The 19,387-nt window shown below is 40.9% G+C and overlaps 1 protein-coding gene across 6 annotated transcripts in view; it reads right to left on the reverse strand.

The window, feature by feature from the left end:
• LOC129769992 (dipeptidyl peptidase 4) overlaps nucleotides 1–19,387 on the reverse strand; it is a 311,477-nt gene that overhangs the window by 187,553 nt on the left and 104,537 nt on the right. For all 6 annotated transcript variants that reach the window (XM_055772553.1, XM_055772554.1, XM_055772549.1 and 3 more), the window contains 3 exons: nucleotides 8,789–8,913; nucleotides 3,372–3,547; nucleotides 3,102–3,312 (listed from right to left, as the gene is read on the reverse strand). In XM_055772553.1, coding sequence (XP_055628528.1) covers nucleotides 3,102–3,312; nucleotides 3,372–3,547; nucleotides 8,789–8,913 — 512 coding nt within the window. The remainder of the gene's footprint in view (nucleotides 1–3,101; nucleotides 3,313–3,371; nucleotides 3,548–8,788; nucleotides 8,914–19,387) is intronic.

Consider the following 19,387-nt stretch of genomic DNA (forward strand, 5'->3'; position numbering starts at 1 on the left):
GCCCCACTTTGGCGGACTGTGGGAAGCAGCCGTTCGCAGTGCAAAATTTCATCTCCTGCGGGTGATTGGAAATCATCCTGTGTCCATCGAAGACATGCAAACACTATTAGTGCAAGCAGAAGCATGCCTCAACTCACGGCCGATGACAGTTTTATCGGACAACCCCAACGATCTGGAGCCATTGACTCCAGCACATTTACTGATTGGAGCCTCCATACAGCAGCTTCCAGATCAGGACTTCCAAACGATTCCAGTGAATAGGCTCAAGCACTGGCAACTAGTTCAACGTCGTCTGCAAGATTTCTGGCGCAGATGGCATCGGGAATACCTCAGCCAACTTCAAGGGCGATCGAAACGGTGGCGTGCCTCCGTAAACATCGAGATCGGAAGACTTGTAGTCCTTTGTGACGAGAATCAACCTCCAACCCGTTGGAAGATGGCCCGAATCCAGGAGCTACATCTAGGCACCGACGGGGTGGTCCGGGTGGTCACCGTTAAGACGGCAACAGGGTTGCTGAAGCGTCCAGTGGAGAAGATCTGTATCCTGCCAGATCCAGATAACGAGAAGGAAGTCATAATCAAATAAATAAACCAGTCATTACCCTTCCCTTCCTATCCCAATCGAAGAGGAATTCTTTTATTCTTTTTTCAGAAATACGGCTATTTCTGGATGTCTGCAAGTACATATACCCAGCTTAGCGAAGAATCCGGCCCTGAACGAGTAGATATATCTCATCATCAAAATTACGTAACGCAATAGGAGAGAGATGACCACAATCATCAACTGCCGCTAATTCGCATTAGCAGTAGTGAGATCGATCGGAGAGAGATAAAAATCCTCGGTTAATCTCAACGAGAAAAACATCGCAAAACCCAATCGATAGGTCCTGGAGAACTCGTATCGAGCGATAGAGTTGAGTTGACTTAGCACCGCCAAACCAACCACACGGAACCCAGGACCCAGGCTCACCGAACAAGTTTATTCCTTTGTTAATTATTCTTTGTTGTAAATAGTTTCTAAATGTTAAATGTAAAATAAATAGTTTGTGAATTATATGTAAAACTGTGTAACAATAAAAAGTGTGTGAATTGTAAAATTGCGGAAGAGTCCTTTTATCAATCCCCATCTATGTGGGGGAGAAGCCACCGGAATATCGAAGGAAGGACCCACAACTCCCCCACAGTTAGTAAATCAATAAAAAATATTAATGAACAAAAAAAATTTTAAATAAATATATGAATAAATAAATAAATAAACCATTATTAAAACATTTGCATTTTTCGGCTACTTAAGCTTCGAGCCAATTTTCTCGTGATCTGTGATTCTCTCAACTGTACAAACTGTACAGTCTCAAGCATAAGTTTTGACGTAGGATTAAGTCTTTCGGGAACATATTGGGGTACAATTATTGAAAATCGAAAATCGAGCACATCGTTTGTCGGATTGTCCAATTTCAATCGCTTATTGCTCAGTCATTTCATGATGGATTGATAAGATTTTTGCGTCATTCGAATTCGGCACTCCATAACAATTTTTTACCTTGAATAAAATAATATATGTCATGAAACTAACTATCGAACAATTGAAAAATCTAAACCCTTATTCTAACGGAAATACCCATTTCTGATTGGTCGAAATTGACGACACATACGTCGGGTCCCTAACAGAGACGTTAAAACAATGCTGCCTGGGGGAAATCGGCATTGCAAATACATGAAAGTAGGGGTAACTTTGCTCCCACCGAAATGTGTTCCCTAACAGAGACATCAAAACCAAGCTGCCTGGGGGAATCGGCATTGCAAATACATGAAAATAGGGCGAACTTTTGTTCCTACTGAAATGTGTTCCCTAACAGAGACATCAAAACCAATCTGCCTGGAGAAAATCTGCATTGCAAATACATAAAAGTAGGGGGAGCTTTTGTTTCTACCGAAATGTATTCTCTAACAGAGATATCAAAACTAAGGTGCCCGGGGGAAATCGGCATTGCAAATACATGCAAGTCGGGGCCATTTTTATATTTCAAGTAAGGTGAGTGATACGATTAATACTAGCAAATAAAATTTAAATTTGGAACTTTAATGTTGATTGCTTCGTGAAATTACATATCATGACCGATCGTGTATTGTGAAAAATTTTACACAAGTGTAAGTGTAAAATTGTATATGGTAGCAGTTGTGTTAAAAATTACTTGATATATGAAACGATTTATTTCAATTTTCGCAAATGAAAGCCACGATGTGTTCGACAACGGGTCGTTTGGTTTTAGCTGTCTGTTTTGTTGTGTCCATTTTCAATCAAGGAAAGTTTGTACGACGAGAAAAATTGGAAAAGTGAAGAAATATTAGAAAAAGTGATTTCCCATATGCTCTATATATAGTGCTAGCTGTTGTTAGTCCAATTAAAATTCGCATTGGGTTGAATAAACATCCAGAAAGTGAAAATTACAAAAGAAAATTACCTTTTCCATTTCAAATATGTTTTCTCTATTTTAATGTTTTTAGTGATGAGAAAAATTGATAATTGTGTTCGGTATTGGTAATTATCTTATATAACATTGATGAGTTCTTTTTCTTTATTTCATCCATACATAACACAGGAGGCATCTCGTCTAGGATCACAGAAGGCGGTTTTCATCATATCTCGTTCCACTTCGGTATCTTTCATCTGATACGCACCATCCAACGACTGTTTACCATCCTTCTGTCATCATCACTCGGTAAACACTGGTGGAGTGAACAAACAATACCCAACAACCAAACAAAACGGCCCTTTTCAGAGCCACTAAAATTATCAAAAAATTTAACGGTGTAATTCTTCAAACATATTCAAAATCTACATATAGCCTAACGGAATCCTACGTCAACTATACGGTCGTGTCTCGGACACAACCCTCCTGTGACTTTTTTTTTGTGGTTATGTCATTTATTTTCTTAATTGTATTCTTATCCTTTCTAAATAATCATTGTTCTACTCACAGAGGGTGTTCTTATTCATAAACACGACTCATTGATACTTTACGTTGCTGAGCCATTGGAAAATAAATAATACCCAAATAAATCAGGCTTATATTATTACGAATAGGAAAATCTTTACTTACACTTCAACCAGAACTGGAAATGCCGCATCCCGAAGCTCTTCTCGCCAGCTTGGAGGTAGTAAAAGTTGAACCGCTGCTCGAGTACCATGTGGTAGGGGAATTTCAAATGATCGTTGCGTTGGAAGTGCAAGTTCTTGTAGTTTTGATGTATATACGGGTCTAGTGTCGAAGAGTACTTTTACTAGTCTATGATTGAATGTCGAATGAACAACTGTTGATGAAACATGGATGTAACGTTTTGATAATTCTAAGAATACTTTTATAATTCACCAGCGAGTGGAAGTCCAGGGCCTTTGCATTCTAGAACGTAATGCGTAATACCAGAAATCGACGCCATATGAGGAGGCGGACTCATATAAGCATCGAAATGCGTACAATTGCTATAGTAATACCGACTGCTCCACAATACTTCACTGAGGTCACAAGTAATACAACTTGGTTCTGATCTAAAAAATATTCTTCAATAAATAAATATATTATGATAACATATTGTGTGATATATCAAATTCTGCGAAACGAATGGATAGATATGAATTACAAAAATAACAACCGTTCCTTGCAGTCTTGGCCATCATAGTACTTGTGTAGAAAACTAGAAATCATCTGGTCATCAGTTTAAACAGTTGAGCGCTCACTGAATATTAATATAATGCCACAGTGTGGTGTGAATAGTTGTAGAATCACGTAGAAAGTGTCTTTAGTCTACATTATTTAAGTGATTCCGAAGATACTTTAAAGGATAATGGTATACCGTAGGAATAATGTCTACTATAAGCATTCCACAGAAAAATCTACTACTCCCGAGGATCAAGGATATGCAATATCCGACCCGTTTGGGTTTCTCAATAGTAAAAACTATGTCACAATACCATTATCATCCATCTAAATTTAAAAATTGATAGAGAGTGATGTTTAATGCATGACCGCTTTGTTGACGCAGGACTACAAAATCACATGGCATATTGCTGAAGATTTATCAACTAATGGTCGAAGTGATTCAATGCTACTACAGAAGAATTGCTGAAGATTACTAAAGATTGTGCTGCCCGGTAATCATTCTTTCAATGCTACTACAGAAGAATTGCTGAAGATTACTAAAGATTGTGCTGCCCGGTAATCATTCTACCCTGGATGCCTCAAATTGATTGACGCACCACGCTATATTATTTGAGGTTCCCGGAATAACTCGCTCCAGGAAACAACTCTAACAGAAACAATCGCTCAGAAAAAGTGTAGTATGCTAGGAATATTGGTGGTGTACTGATTGGTGTTAAAACCGATCTTAAGAGCTCGTCCGCCTTTCTCACTGGTGACGGCACGTACATTTTTTCGTCGCCACCGTCTACTTACCGCCGAATTCTCACACTTCACTTTACGAGATGTACTCAGCTTGTATGCAACAAATTGTTTCGATGGCTAAGAACCGTGACAAAATGATAGTGGTAGGTGATTACAATCTGCCAAATTTATGCTGGCAATGTGACGAGGACATGAACTCATTCTTGCCAATAAATACGTCTACCGAACCGGAGTAAGCTTTAATCGAATCTATGTTGGTTACCGGACTACAGCAGCAAAATTCATTAATTAATGACAGTGGCAGGCAACTCGATCTGGTTTTTACTAGTAGTGCAGCCAGCGCAGATATTTTCAAACCATCATTGCCCCTGTTGAATGTGAATCGACATCACAAATCGATCGTATTGAGAATCGATGTTATGCACCAGTTCATAGAACAAAATATTGAACGCTTTGACTTTCATCGGTGTGATCTGGCTGCACTCAATGAGAAAATTCAGCAAGTCGATTGGGAGCAATTTCTTCTAATAGGATCAGTGGACGAAGCAGTTGTCCGATTTTACGATGAGCTCTTGCCGTTGAGAAAACGCGTGAGAATGATTCACAAACACCATCCCTGGTGGAATGTGGAGCTCCGTAATCTTCGAAATCGACTTCGTAAAGCAAGGAAACGGTTTTTCAAATGCAGGGGTGAGCAACGAAAAACTGAAATGCGTGAAGCTGAGGCCCAATACAACTCTTTGACACAATAAGTTTTCGCGGCTACATTCATCGCATCGAAGATAATGTGAAATGCGAAATCATTCTGGAACTACGTGTACGATCGAAAAACGACGAAAGTTATACCTCAAAACATGCGCTATCGGGAAACTGTTGCCATCACGTCGCATGACTCAACGAATCTGTTTTCGTCTTTCTTTCAAAGTGTGTCAAGTAATAACTCACCACCTTTGACTGAAAGTTACCTGAACAGTACTCCGCAGTTCGATGTGAACGTGCCTCGAATTAATTTTTCAGCACATGAAGTCCTGCTTAAGCTGCAATCCCTCGACGGATTGCTTCGTATCGACTCTGGTAGACAAAATGGAGAAACGACAGCAAGTCGACACTGTGTATGTCGCCAAAGCACATAGGATAGGAATTCCAGAGTGGCTAACACGATGGATTCTATCATACCTTACTGGACGCTGTTTCTCAGTGAAAGTTGGTGATACCTACTCTGACCCGTTCCAGATACACTCCGGAGTCCCTCAAGGTAGTATGCTGGGGCCGTTAGACCTGAAACACTGAAATCACCAAAATCGATGTATACTGAAGATCAAAAATTTTTTCGAGTAGTCTCAACGCTAGTAGACTGTTGTGTGTTGCAATCGGACGCCGACACGATTTTGGAATGGTGCAGTTTGAACGGGATGGATGTTAATGTCACCAAATGTGGCGTGATTTCATTCAGCCGCTCACGTACACCAATTCACTTCGATTATAAAATGGCGATAACAGGTTTGAAGCGTACGAGTATCGTAAAGATTCTGAGAATCCTCGTAGACAGCAAACTAAGGTTCACGGAACAGATTGCTTCAGTCACTGCGAAGGCATGCTAGGTTTCATCAAACGAAACACGAAATATTTTGAAGATATTTATTGTTTGAAAACGCTGTACTGCTCATTGCTGCGTAGTGTGTTGTTTTATGTCGAAGATAAACAAATAAATATTGTGACGCGGAAAAAACATCATGGATATAAGACTGTTTGTGATACCGTGCGCGAGTATACAAGTTATGATTTTGCGCGCTCAATGTCCAAACCAAAATACCTATAATTAACCGGGCAAACGTAATGCACCGGACAAACGTATGCCGACCTTGATAATGGATCAAATCATATGTTTCAAACTTATCTGCCAATTAGTGGTATACAGGTTTGTGTGTGACAGTTCGCCGCTTCCGATAGCGGGTCGGTGGTCGACTCGGATCGCGTCATCTTGGCAGCTTGTGCCGCTTCGATTCCTTATCCTCGTGAAATGGGAACTTCGCCCTCATTACATTGACCCCAGAATGAATTAGAAATAGAAATTACGCTTTTTTCTGTGAGGTTGTATACCTATGATGATTTTTCCGCGCCACAATATTTGTAGCCTACTACATTTTCTCTGAGCGGTTGTTTCAGTTGGAGTTATTGGGCCTGTTTCTCGAATACACTCGAATACACGATGGAAACGAAATAAACGGCACGTCATTGAACTACGTTTTACGAGTTAGTGAAGTGTCGAAGATAATAATGAGTTTTCAGGCAGAATGAGCACTTTTCAAATAAAAATCATTAATAAAAATTAACTTCTTCGTATCAAACTGGTGTGAATGAAAAAGTTTGTTCTCGTCATGTGGTATAATAATCTCATACAAAAATTTTATCTGAAGATAATTTGATATTATAATGATAAGTTTTAGTGGGAAACTAATTTCATATCCAGATTTCGACACCGTACCGTTGTCATTGCGGATACTTTTCATTTCGTTTCCACCGTGAAGTGTATTCGAGAATCAGGCCCATTTTCTGGGGTGATTTATTTCGGTCACGATTATTTTAGTATGAAACGAAATAATTTTTCATGCAGTGAATTCATCGTGAACGAAGAGTAGCCGACAACATAATGTGAGATGCGCGAACGATTCGCGAAACAATGGAAAGCCAATAGAACCGAGTATAGAAATTGATTGATAGTTACTTGCGCAGCAAATATTACCGCTTTTGTGAATCGGAATTGATGCGGACATTTTCCATAAAATCGGAAAAACGTTGTCGTGTGGTGATCGGTTGAAAATTATGGAAACGGAAAAAGCGTGGGAAATTGCAAAGTTTTCGATAAAGAGGTAGCCTGTCCGGACCTGTGCGTTTCGAAATATCAATGGATAGTAAATTTCAGATGACATCTGGCACAAAAATACGATAGCAAACACGATAAATACAGTCAATCGCAAAATTAAGTGTACACTCCGTGTTGGTTTATTATTTTTGGGTTTTTAGGGGTTAAAAAGTAAATAGTTAAAAGCGACTTTTATTCACTGTAAAATCGATCCTTTTTACTTTCACGTAGTGATAAGAAAAAATTGAAATGGTCACATTTCTACTTCATGTTTCAAAAGCGAACAAGAAATCTTCATTGACGTGGCAAAATTGAGTGTACAGTTCAAGCTTTTCTTGAAAACAAAAATCAGTCCAATGTTCACGGATAACATAAATCAATCCCCTAGTATTTGGTATGACCCCAGTTGGCGTCCAGCACTGCCTGCAAGCGTCGTGGCGAGATTTCTGGTCACTGTAGACGGAATGCTTTCCCAGATCTCCTTGATCGTCGTTTTGAATTCCGCTTTGTTTCGTGGATTTTTATTCTTCAGATTCTTTTTGATTCCCCACCATAGATGCTCAATAGTATTCAAGTCCGGTGATTGCGAATGTGTGTTGAGTTGATTTATGGAGCAGGCAATGCTGCACGATGAGATCAGTTGGCTTCAGGGCATTATCCTGTTGAAAGAAGTAAACACGGGAGAGACCCAAAAACTTCAATTTCGCGAGAGACTGCAGGTTACGTTTCAGCATGTTCAATTAAGCCATCTTATCCATCGCCGAAATGATTGCAGTTCCATACATCCGCTGACTGCGGTCGCCATGTTTCACCGTGGGAACCAATTGCTGAACCTGGAGCACTGATCCTCCACACGATCTATCTTCCATCCGATTCATAGAGATTGGTTTTCGTCTCATCCGTATGAAGGACCTTGTCCCAGAACTACTTTGGCCTGTTTACATATGCCTTAGCAAAGTATAGTCGTTTTTCATATTCACCTTTGATATAAAAAATTTATACGGGCAACACGATGTCTCATTATGTTCCTGCATGCTACTCTTCGGACAGTGTCTGCACTGACTGCTGACTGGTGTCGGCTACTTCTGTATTCAATTTACGAATATTTGTTTTAGGGTTCTTTCGAAATGTTCGCACAATCACCCCTTCATCATCAGAAGACAGGATCCGTTTGTGCCCCCTACCCTGAAGATTTTCCATGGTTCCTTCGTATTTCTACTTGTTTGAAGAAATTTAAAGTATACACTCAATTTTGCAATGCCACAAATTGATTTTTTTTATCTTCTAGTGTTCGAAACTAAGATAAAAGAAAGTATCGTCAAGTAGCATGTGTACACTTAGTTTTGCGACTGACTGTATCTGTAAAATACACCATAAATTTCAAAATAAATTTCACTATCACCGAGGAAACCGCGTAATCTACTAATTTTACATAAAAAGTATGTTTGTAGCTCGGTTTCGTTATGATGTGAAAATCAACCGATAGAACATAAAAAATTAGAAATATATATATCAATGAATTTACCTTTTCAGTTCATCATAAACAGGATCTTTCACAACATATAAATGTTGTTGTCCTGGTCGTTTTTCATGAGTACCGAGGTAATATACCAAATGATTATAGGTATCCCATGCCAGTATTCTAACCACCTAAAATGATGAAACAAAGAAGCAAACAGAAATTTATTACATAAATATATCATTGTGTTTACAAGGAGAACATAAAGATCATAAAGATTAAAACAAATGAATATACAACTAAACTACTGTAATTAATTAAAATTTTCCAGGTATTTTGAATTGTTCAGTCACTAGATATAAAACTGTACGTTCTCAACTATGTGAAGAAATTCTCCGAACACCTTATAAAACACTTAATTTAATTATTGTAGTGTTCAGGATGTGCGTCGGAACGTTTCGTTGGCCATAATAGAAAAAAACTACCGCCCGCGGTCTTCGTTTGCGACAAAGCCCGCAATAAAACGGGACCGCTGAATTGGAGAATCGTACGTTGCAGTTAATGATGCGATTTCTTCTATTGGAAGCTGGATTGGATAAACAATACTGGGCAGAAGCAGTTTCAAGCGCCAATTTCTTGCACAATTTACTGCCGACTGCTGCGACAGAAGCTACGCAGTTCGAAGTCTGGTGGGGAGAAAAGTCAAACTATTCCTTCCGTGTTCCCAAACTTCCAAACTTCCGAGTGTTTGGAACGGAGGCGTATGTTCACGTGCCGGACGAGAGAGGACGGAAGCTTGTTGCAAGAAAGGTGAATACAGGTGGGTACCATGCACTACAACCCTGGAGACAATGAGACTTAACTGTGAGCAGGGCTCGGCAAAGTCATATTTAACTGAGGATAGTCTAGATAGATAGTATTTCTTGTGTGTGATCCACGAATAATGGGTAATTTTTATTTTTTTATTTTTTGCATCGCATTGTAATAACTCGTTATAACTTCTAACAACTCTATTGTAAAAGGTTTGGTGGCCCTAAAAAGCGCCGATGGATACATCCTTGTTCTCGAAACGAAGAAATTTGTGTCCTCATTTTGCCAATGTTTTTTTTCTAGACAAACTGAATGCAGCCACATGCAATTTGGCATCAATTTCATCACTGTGTGCTGGATCGATTGTACGAAAGAAATGGGTTACGGTTGTCCGTTGGTTGTCACAGATGATATTCGAGGAACAGTGGCCTTGAAGCCCCTGCAGACTGCAGGCTTTTTATCGCCCAACAGTTTGATCGGTTTGCACTTGCCCAAACTGAACAAAACTATCGACCGATTTAGTTGCAACTTCAAACAAATGATTACTAGGCCTGTTGGTGTTGTGCCAACAGAATAAATTTCGCTTTGGTAAATAGTTTCTTCAGGGATTGTGCTCATTTAGGAAATCGAACTATTAAAAAATGAGCACTACTAGGTTTTATTCGCTTTGTAAATTTCACTTGGGATATGTATCACTCATGGAATCTAAAACTTGAATGAGGAAAAATACTGCATCACAATCTATGCGCTCGTATTTCAATTGCGCAGTATTTGCGCCCACCAATTAGCATCGCTCCTGTAGTTGTGTTGGTTGTCTCTCGTTGTTTTCGTTGTTCTCATACTGCTCACGTAAGGTTGTTGGATGTTACATGTTATAGCATGTTCTAATACGTGCTTATATGGGCGAAGATTGGGAGAAGTGCATTATTTCGCCTTATTGCAAAATCCGTTCGTTTGCGCGAACAAGGCCAACGATAATTCTATATCAACTTTGCTTATATCACCGATATAATCGACCCCTTGTTGACGTGGGACTACGTCTAACCGGAGTATATGGGGGGTAAAATGAAAACCTAAACACAGAACATGCAGGAGAAAATGAAAGATTCCGAATGCTTATAACTCGAACATTTTTTACTGGATCGGAAAGATGTTTGCATCAATTGATAGGGAATTTTTCTACGCGTCTATCGTAATTAATAAAATGTTATTTTTCATTAGATAAACAATTGAATAACTGGAAAATGTTAAGCGTTATCTAAGCGCCCTAACTGCCTCGTTTTGATTGGACCGATTTACGGCTTCCCCAACACAGCCATCATAACCAAGCAGCCTTGGGGAAATCGGCATTGCAAATACATGAAAGTCGGGGTATTTTTGTTCCGACTGAAATATGTTTCCCTAACACAGACTTCAAATCCATGGAGCGTGGGGAAATTGGCATTGCAAATTCATGTAGGCCGGGGGTATTTTTGTTCCGACTGAAATGTGTTTCCCCAACACAGACTTCAGAATCAAGGTGTCTGGGGGAGTTGGCATTGCAAATTCATGCAGGTCAGGGGTATTTTTGTTCCGACCGGAATGTGTTTCCCTAACACAGACTTTAAATCCAAGGAGCGTGGGAAATTGGCATTACAAATAACGTAAGTTGGAGGCATTTTTCTTCCAACTGAAATGTGTTCCCCTGACACAGACTTCTAATTAATGAAGCGTTGGGAAATTGGCATTGCTAATTCATGCAAGTCGGGGGTATTTTTGTTCCGATTGAAATGTGTTTACCCAATATACGTACTTTGGTACTCGCTTATCTTTGTGCAGACTAAAATATGTTTCCTTTACACTGTCTTCTAAACTTAGGAACCTGGGAAAATCGTGCAGACATTAGAGGTGAATGAACTTTCAAATTTAAAGCAAGCAAAATTCATATTTGCTGCTCACTGAATTTCTACGCATACCATTTGATGATTAGGCAAAATATTGATAACCATTTGCTGCGATAACGCCTATCGATCAAACAATATGCGTTCGACGTACATGTCAAAATCGAAACTGAGTACCAGAAGTTCATCAATTCATGCAAATCCGCTGTTCGAAGAAGTACGTACACTTGAGAGATGCAACCTTCAGAGTGAAATGTAAAATAAAATAATCGTTTGAAAATTCTTCCATTCACATATTTTGTCCTAGGCATCAAACCAAACGTAAAAGGACTGTCATTCAATTTACTTGGAACGAAGAACATAATCTATCACAATGCATGCATGACATTACATGGCATTTATTCAATCTCTTTACTTAAAAAGCAAAGCTATTGAATTCAATTAAATTCGGAAATTGTTTTACTCAATCAAAAATTCAATCAATACAAACAAATGATTGCTAAGCTAAGGTAGTCCCACGTAAACCTTGCGGTTATATCAAAGATATAACCCACCCATTTTTTTTTGTCTGAATCATATTTCAATTACCTATGAAACGGATAAATTCACTCATTTATGTACTTCCTAATATTAGGAAATTCAAATCTTATGACAAAAAAAAGACGGGTGGGTAATGTCGGGGACATAACCGGAGTGACGTAGGACTATACAAAGGGGACAGCTTTTGTTAAATATATATTTTAAATATATTGTTTTATTTTCTTCTCCTACGTGAATACCTACCTATCTACCTGAAAAATGGATTAGTTTACTGTTTACTCTTTATGAATATGTTGATGGTTCTGAAAAGAACCTTTGGTGTTGTGTTTTTGTTATCACTCGTGTTGCGAATTGTAACCACTATTCACGCCTTTCCAAAAGGTTTTCCGATGAAGGGTTACCGAATCTGTGACAGTACCCTTTTCCACAAACTGCAGTAACTGCACTTTCTTTTCAATTTGAATAGGGGTCAGTTGAGGCCCTATTTTATCGGTTCACGTAAAGTGACAATACCACAACACAATTTTATCAGACACACAAAAGGTTTATTTTACTTAAACAATGCTTTCTTCTATTCTACTATTCTTAAAACTATACAAAAATTACATTTAAAGTTGGCCGATTTTCGGTGACCGACCAGTGCTCCCAATGGCTGAAATTCTAGCACTACTAACTCTAACATCGCTCACGTGCGCTATTTATCAATGAGCGCGTAAAGAGAGAGATTCAAATAGCGCTTTACAATTTTTCATTTACGCTCATTCCGTTTACGTTCAGGTACGGTATACACAGGCGGGGATATTCAGCTATCGCCGTCGCTATGATAGCCGAGGTCTAACCCAACTTGAATAACCTAGCTATCTTCCTATTAATATCCCACGTATCAATACTATTATTGCACCTATCTTATTCTGAATCTTCTCCGCTTATATCTTGTGTAAACATAGCCGGCCACCTAAATTTGTTCTGATAAATTTATAAACAAAAACAAACATGTGAAGTGAATTGTGATATACAAGTGATGAATTTAGCCTAATGCATACGTCTTTCACTTGTTGTGGGTGCTCTGAGATGTGGAATCTCCATTCAGCTGATGCTCTGCCAAGTTCCGGTCGAAGGGAAGTATAAATACTTTAGAAATTGGTCTTTTGTAGATTCCAGATTCTGTTCGAACTGTTACAACTCGTACGACGCCATCTTCTCCTGGATGCACTTGATGAATTCTTGCTAATGGCCAGGAGATTGATGGTTTGTTATCCTCCTGAAGTAGTACCATTTGGCCTGGAGCCACATTTATTTTGTCCAGGTGCTTCCTCCGGAGATGATTCAATTCGGTGAGATACTCCTTTTTCCATCGCATCCAGTGGTCTTGGATTAACTTTTGCAGCTGCTGATAGTGCTTCAAGCGATGCATTTTTGTGTTTGTGTAATCTGGATCAGGGATGGTGCTCAACGACTGGCCAATTAGAAAGTGTCCCGGTGTTAGCGCTTCCAGCTCGTTAGGATCCTCAGAGAGCGGTGTGAGTGGACGAGTGTTGAGGTTGGCTTCAACTTGTGTGAGCAGTGTGGCATAATCCTCATAGGATAGCTTTGCGTTGCCGATTGTTTTTACGAGTGTCGTTTTTGTTGATTTGACCGCTGCTTCCCAGAGGCCACCAAAATTAGGCGCTCTGGGTGGGATGAATTTCCATGTTATGCCCTGATTGCTACATTCATTGACGACTACTTGCTTGTGCTTCTCATTTTTTAACAAAGTGTACAGTTCAGTGAGTGTGTTTCTTGCTCCTTGAAAGTTTGTTCCGTTGTCGGAATGGATTTCTGCTGGTAGTCCACGACGGGCTACGAAACGACGCAAAGCAGCGATGAATGCTTCCGTTGATAAATTGCAGACCAACTCTAGGTGAATTGCTTTGGTTGCGAAGCAAATGAAGACCGCTATGTATGCTTTTTGAGAAGCTGCCCGGCGATGAATTGGTTTCATGTAAACGGGGCCGCAGTAATCGACGCCTGTTATTGTGAAAGGTCGACTTGGACGAACACGAGCTTCGGGCAATTGGCCGACAGGTTGATTAGAAGGGACAGGTTTGTGACGGAAACATTGTATGCAGTTGCGATACACAAAATTCACGAGCGCTTTACCACCTATGGGCCAAAATTCTTGACGTATCGAGGCTAGTGTCATGCGAGGACCAGAGTGTAGTATTTTGTTATGATAATGCGTTGCGATGAGAAGTGTTAATGGGTGCTTGTTAGGGAGGATGATTGGGTGTTTGGTTTGATAGCGTTCGGGAGATTGTCTGAGCCGGCCACCAACACGAAGAATACCTTCCTGGTCAATGAATGGATGCAAAAGTTTTAGAGACGAGTTCGATGGGACTGGTTTATTGTTTTTCAGCGCCTTCAATTCCTCACCAAATCGTTCTGTTTGCGCGCATTTTACTAAAATCTCCTTCGCCTTTTTCAGCTCAGACACCGTCAGCAATTGATGCTGATTCCGTTGGGACCTTTGTCGACAATTAGATGCGAATCGAACGATGTACGCTGTGATCCGGACCAGCCGCCAGAATGAGGAATACAACGTAAAAAGAAAACACGGATCAGGAGCTTGCTGAACAATGTTGACCACCTTTCGCCGTTCTAATGTGTCTTCAGATGGTAGGATTAAATTGGCGACCTGAGGCCATTCATCTTGTGGTTTTGATAGCCATGCCGGACCGGACAGCCATATGGAGTCTTCCAATAACTGTGCTGGGAGTAAACCGCGTGAGACATGATCAGCTGGATTGTCGACGCCCTTGACATGGTTCCATTTATGTCCATGCGATAGTTGTTGTATCTCAGCGGTACGATTGCCAACGAACGTTTGCCATGTGTTTGGCGGTGCACGTATCCAGTGCAGTGTGACCATGGAATCGGTCCAAAACCAGCAGGGAATTCCCTCCATCCTCAGCGCTGCCGATACTCTTGCATACAGTTTGGCCCCCAAGAGTGCAGCACATAGTTCCAGCCGTGGTAGGCTAAGCCGCTTCAGAGGCGCTACTCGTGATTTTGCGGCTGTGAGCTTCGTTGTATTTGTCCTATCCCTGCCGGTTGATCTAGTGTAAATACATGCACCGTAGCCAGCTTCAGAAGCGTCGCAGAAAACGTGAAATTCGACATTCACCCAGGATGACACAAGAATGTATCGGGACACCGAAAAGCGTTGAAGAAGTGGCAATTGCGCACAGAATTCCCTCCATCGACTATCAAGCTCGTCAGGAATTGGCTCGTCCCAGCCAACAGAGGCCAACCAGAGATGCTGCATTTGAATTTTTGCCCAAGAAATTACCGGTGATACTAGTCCAAGAGGATCATACAGTTGAGCGATGACCGAGAACACCTTCCGTTTAGTCCAAACACTATGGTTAGATGCTTCCCGTACTTCGATGCATAGTTGATCCAGCTTTGTTTCCCAAACAACACCCAAGGTTTTAACCCTGTGTTCCGGTTCGAATTGCAGCGTTGGAGAACTTTCTATGCTAGCTGGTGGTAGGTCGGCTAGTACCTCTGGTTTGTTCGAGTTCCATTTTCTCAGTTGGAATCCACCTTCCCGTAGGAGGGATTGTATTTGATTTCGTAACTCTTTTGCCTCTTCCGTAGATTGCGCACCTGACAAGAAGTCGTCCATATAAAAATCCTCCTTCAGTGCAGTGACGGCGAGAGGATAGTTGTGCCCGCAATCATCAGCCAATTGTTGGAGTACACGCGTTGCAAGAAAGGAAGAAGGAGAAAGCCCATATGTAACCGTTTGCAGCTCATATACCTTGATCGGTTCGTGTGGATTGAAACGCCATATGATCCGTTGTAAAGATGTGTCGCCAGAGTGGACTTTTATTTGCCGGTACATCTTCTCTACATCTGCTACCAATGCTACCGGATGTTTTCGAAACCGGAGCATCAAATCCAACAGCTCGTCTTGAATGACTGGTCCAGTCAACAAAGCTTCGTTCAACGAATGACTGGTTGATGTCTTTGCAGAACCATCGAAAACGACTCGTACCTTGGTTGTTGTACTTGCTTCTTTGAACACAGGATGATGTGGAAGATAGCAAACATGTTGCTCCAATTTCGGCATTTCTTGAACGTTGTGGATCGATCGCATGTGTCCAAGGTCAAGGTATTCTTGCATAAAATCATCATAATGTTTCCGTAGGCTAGAATCATGTACCAAACGCCTTTCAAGCTGCTGGAACCTTCGCAGTGCTGCGGTTTTGGACTCTCCTATCAGCTCGTTATAGTTGATTCTCTTCGGATAGCGTACAATGTAACGACCAGTTTCATCTCGGGTTACAGTATTCCGAAAATGAAGCTCGCAATCTTCCTCTTCTTGCGAACGAGGAGTGCTTTTAGGTATTTCTTCTATAATCCAAAATTTTTCGATTGATTTTTCCAGTTTTTCAGCTGTCATCACATTGCAGCTAATTTTTGCAATGGAATTTCTTCCCAGAGCTTCACCTGCAGCCACCCATCCAAAAACAGTGTTGACGAAGATTGGAAGGTTTGGACCAAATTTTCGGAACTGCATCCGGCCACCATTAAGCAGATGAAAATCATAGAAATGCTGCGAGCCAAGGACTATATCGATCGGACCAGATCTGTGGAAATCAGGGTCAGCTAGCTTCATCCATTGTGGAGGTTTCCAACGTGAAGCATCATGTGAAGTATTTAGATGAGTTTCAGTTATTTGGTCTAAGACCACAAATTCCAATAGTGCACAATATTCATTGACTCTCGATGTTATTTCAGCGGAAACTTCATATGCTGTTTGCTGCCGTGTCTGTCCAATACCGCATATTTCCAAAGTTTTGTTACGAAGAGAGAGATTTAATAAGAGGCACAATCGTTTGGACATCAGATTGGCCTGCGATCCGGAATCCAGCAACGCCCGTGCTAGATGCGACCTTCCAAAACTGTCATTCACCTTTACCAAAGCCGTCAGTAGAAAGACGTGAGACTCCATGGACTCCTTTGCCAGATTAGAAGAAATTGATACCACCGAGCTAGAAACCAAACCACCAGAACTCGATGAATCACCAGATGTAGACGGAGTAGGAGTTTTATCGACAACCGCTGCGCTAGTGGCCGTCGAACCAGAACCAGGGAAACCAGGGTGTAGAAGGGTGTGATGTTTCTTATCACACGTTTTACAACGGAACTTTGAAGAACAGTCTCTTGCCATATGATTGCGTCCCAGACAGTTGCTACAGAGACGCTTCGAATTGGTAAACTTCAACCGTTTGTCTAGAGTAAATTTTCCAAATGTCGGACACCGTACGATGGCATGTTGTTGACCGCACGATGCACAGCTTGGACCCGTATATTCAGTCGCCGAGTTGACTGAAACCTTCATTGAACGTGCTTTAATAGCGCTAGGTGGACTAACTGAACCAGAAATGTGTTGATCTACCGACACTGCATCAAGTACCCGTGTTTGTTTTTTCAGGAACTCCACAAGCAAAGGGAAACCAGGATCTTCGTGATGTGTTGCTTGTTCCTCCCAATGCTTCTGCGTCGAATCATCCAGCTTTGAGATCATGATGTGAGTCAGCATTGCACCCCATCCGGCTGTTTTTTCACCCAGTTGATCCAATATTTTGGTGTTTCTCTCGAAGCAATCGATGATGTCGTGGATACCTGAAGCCGACTCCTTCTTCATCTTCGGATATTCTAGCAGCGCGTTCAGATGACGTTTCTTGAGTAGATAACCGTTGGAGAACCGAGCTACCAAACCATCCCATGCAACCCTATAATTCGCATCGCTCATCGGAAAGGAATCAACCAGTTTCAACGCATCACCTTTCAAAGAAGCTCGCAGATAATGGAACTTCTGGATATTGGTTAACTCAGCAGAGGAATCAATTAGGGCCCTGAATGTATCGTGAAATGGAAGCCAGTGCTCATATTTTCCGTCGAATTCTGGGAGATTTATTTGTGGCAGTCGTACAGAGGCGTGTAGTGTGTTAGTAGGTGGTAAAGCGTAGTTTTGTTGCTCGTTTTGTGTTAAAACCCGTGGTAATTTTGCCATCAACCTTGCCCTTACCTCGAAATATTTTTCTTCGAAGTCAGCCCTAACTCTCCGGTGCGCCTCGATGTTTTCTTCGTCTTCCTCTGCCTCCTCGATTTCATTTTCAATCTCCTCGAATTCGTCCCATTTGGTTTCCAATTTCTCCAAGCGGCCCTTCACGACGTTTTCATCGGCTTGTGCGTTGTCAGCAGCGTATTTCTCCGTACGTAGAAGAAAATCCACGATGCTGTCCCTCACGAAAATTTTGGGCTTTAGTTTCTTTCCCATGACGACTGATGCTGGAGAGTGTGTTGAAAGTGGGAAAATTTTCTGCAACAGAAACAACGCACAAGAAAAGCACCTTTCGGAAGAAAATTTAAATGTTTGGACAGATTCTCACCTGGTGAGCCTGTCAAACAGGTCTTGAATAAAATTATTCTTCCGAATGTAATTTGTTCCTCTTTTTCTTTACCTTCAGCAGTTGCAGCAGTTGCAGTCAGCAGCAGTTGTCCACCAGAATCCAGAAGCCGAATTTGTTCAGCAGCGAGAGAAGCCGAGGAACGTAGCAGTCGAAATCCATACGATGTATATCAGCGTTAAAATTGTGAATTTATTTTTCTTGTGAGCCTGTCAATCAGGCCTTGAATAAATTTAATTGCAATTGAAGCTCCGTATTGCGTATGTAATTTTTGAATTGAATGTCCTATGGTCCTAATTTGCTTCAAATTCAATTCCACCTTGTCGTCCAGAAAAACTTGCCGAATGTGATCGGCCACCGAGATAATCAGCACATCCAATAACGTAGAACACCGAAAAGTAGAGATAGATGACCCGGTAGAACAGAAAGCGTTTTTAGAAACGTTGGACAGGTACTCACCGTATGAGCCTGTCAACTAGGCCTTGTATGAAAAATAATTCCAATCCAGAATCCGAATCAGCGAAAGTGATTAAACTATGGCGCGAAGTATTGAATACAGAATACAGCAATTGTAATGGCAGGATACAAAATCGCTATTCAAATTTCCTATGATAGCGTATCCTCTATTCAATGATCCAATAATGGCGTGAATAGCCCAATTGTCCCTTTGAGGATAAATATCCTGGTCACGGCACCAATGTTGCGAATTGTAACCACTATTCACGCCTTTCCAAAAGGTTTTCCGATGAAGGGTTACCGAATCTGTGACAGTACCCTTTTCCACAAACTGCAGTAACTGCACTTTCTTTTCAATTTGAATAGGGGTCAGTTGAGGCCCTATTTTATCGGTTCACGTAAAGTGACAATACCACAACACAATTTTATCAGACACACAAAAGGTTTATTTTACTTAAACAATGCTTTCTTCTATTCTACTATTCTTAAAACTATACAAAAATTACATTTAAAGTTGG

The sequence above is a fragment of the Toxorhynchites rutilus genome, chromosome 2 (genome assembly GCF_029784135.1).
Source record: "Toxorhynchites rutilus septentrionalis strain SRP chromosome 2, ASM2978413v1, whole genome shotgun sequence".
Taxonomy (NCBI): Eukaryota; Metazoa; Arthropoda; class Insecta; order Diptera; family Culicidae; genus Toxorhynchites; species Toxorhynchites rutilus.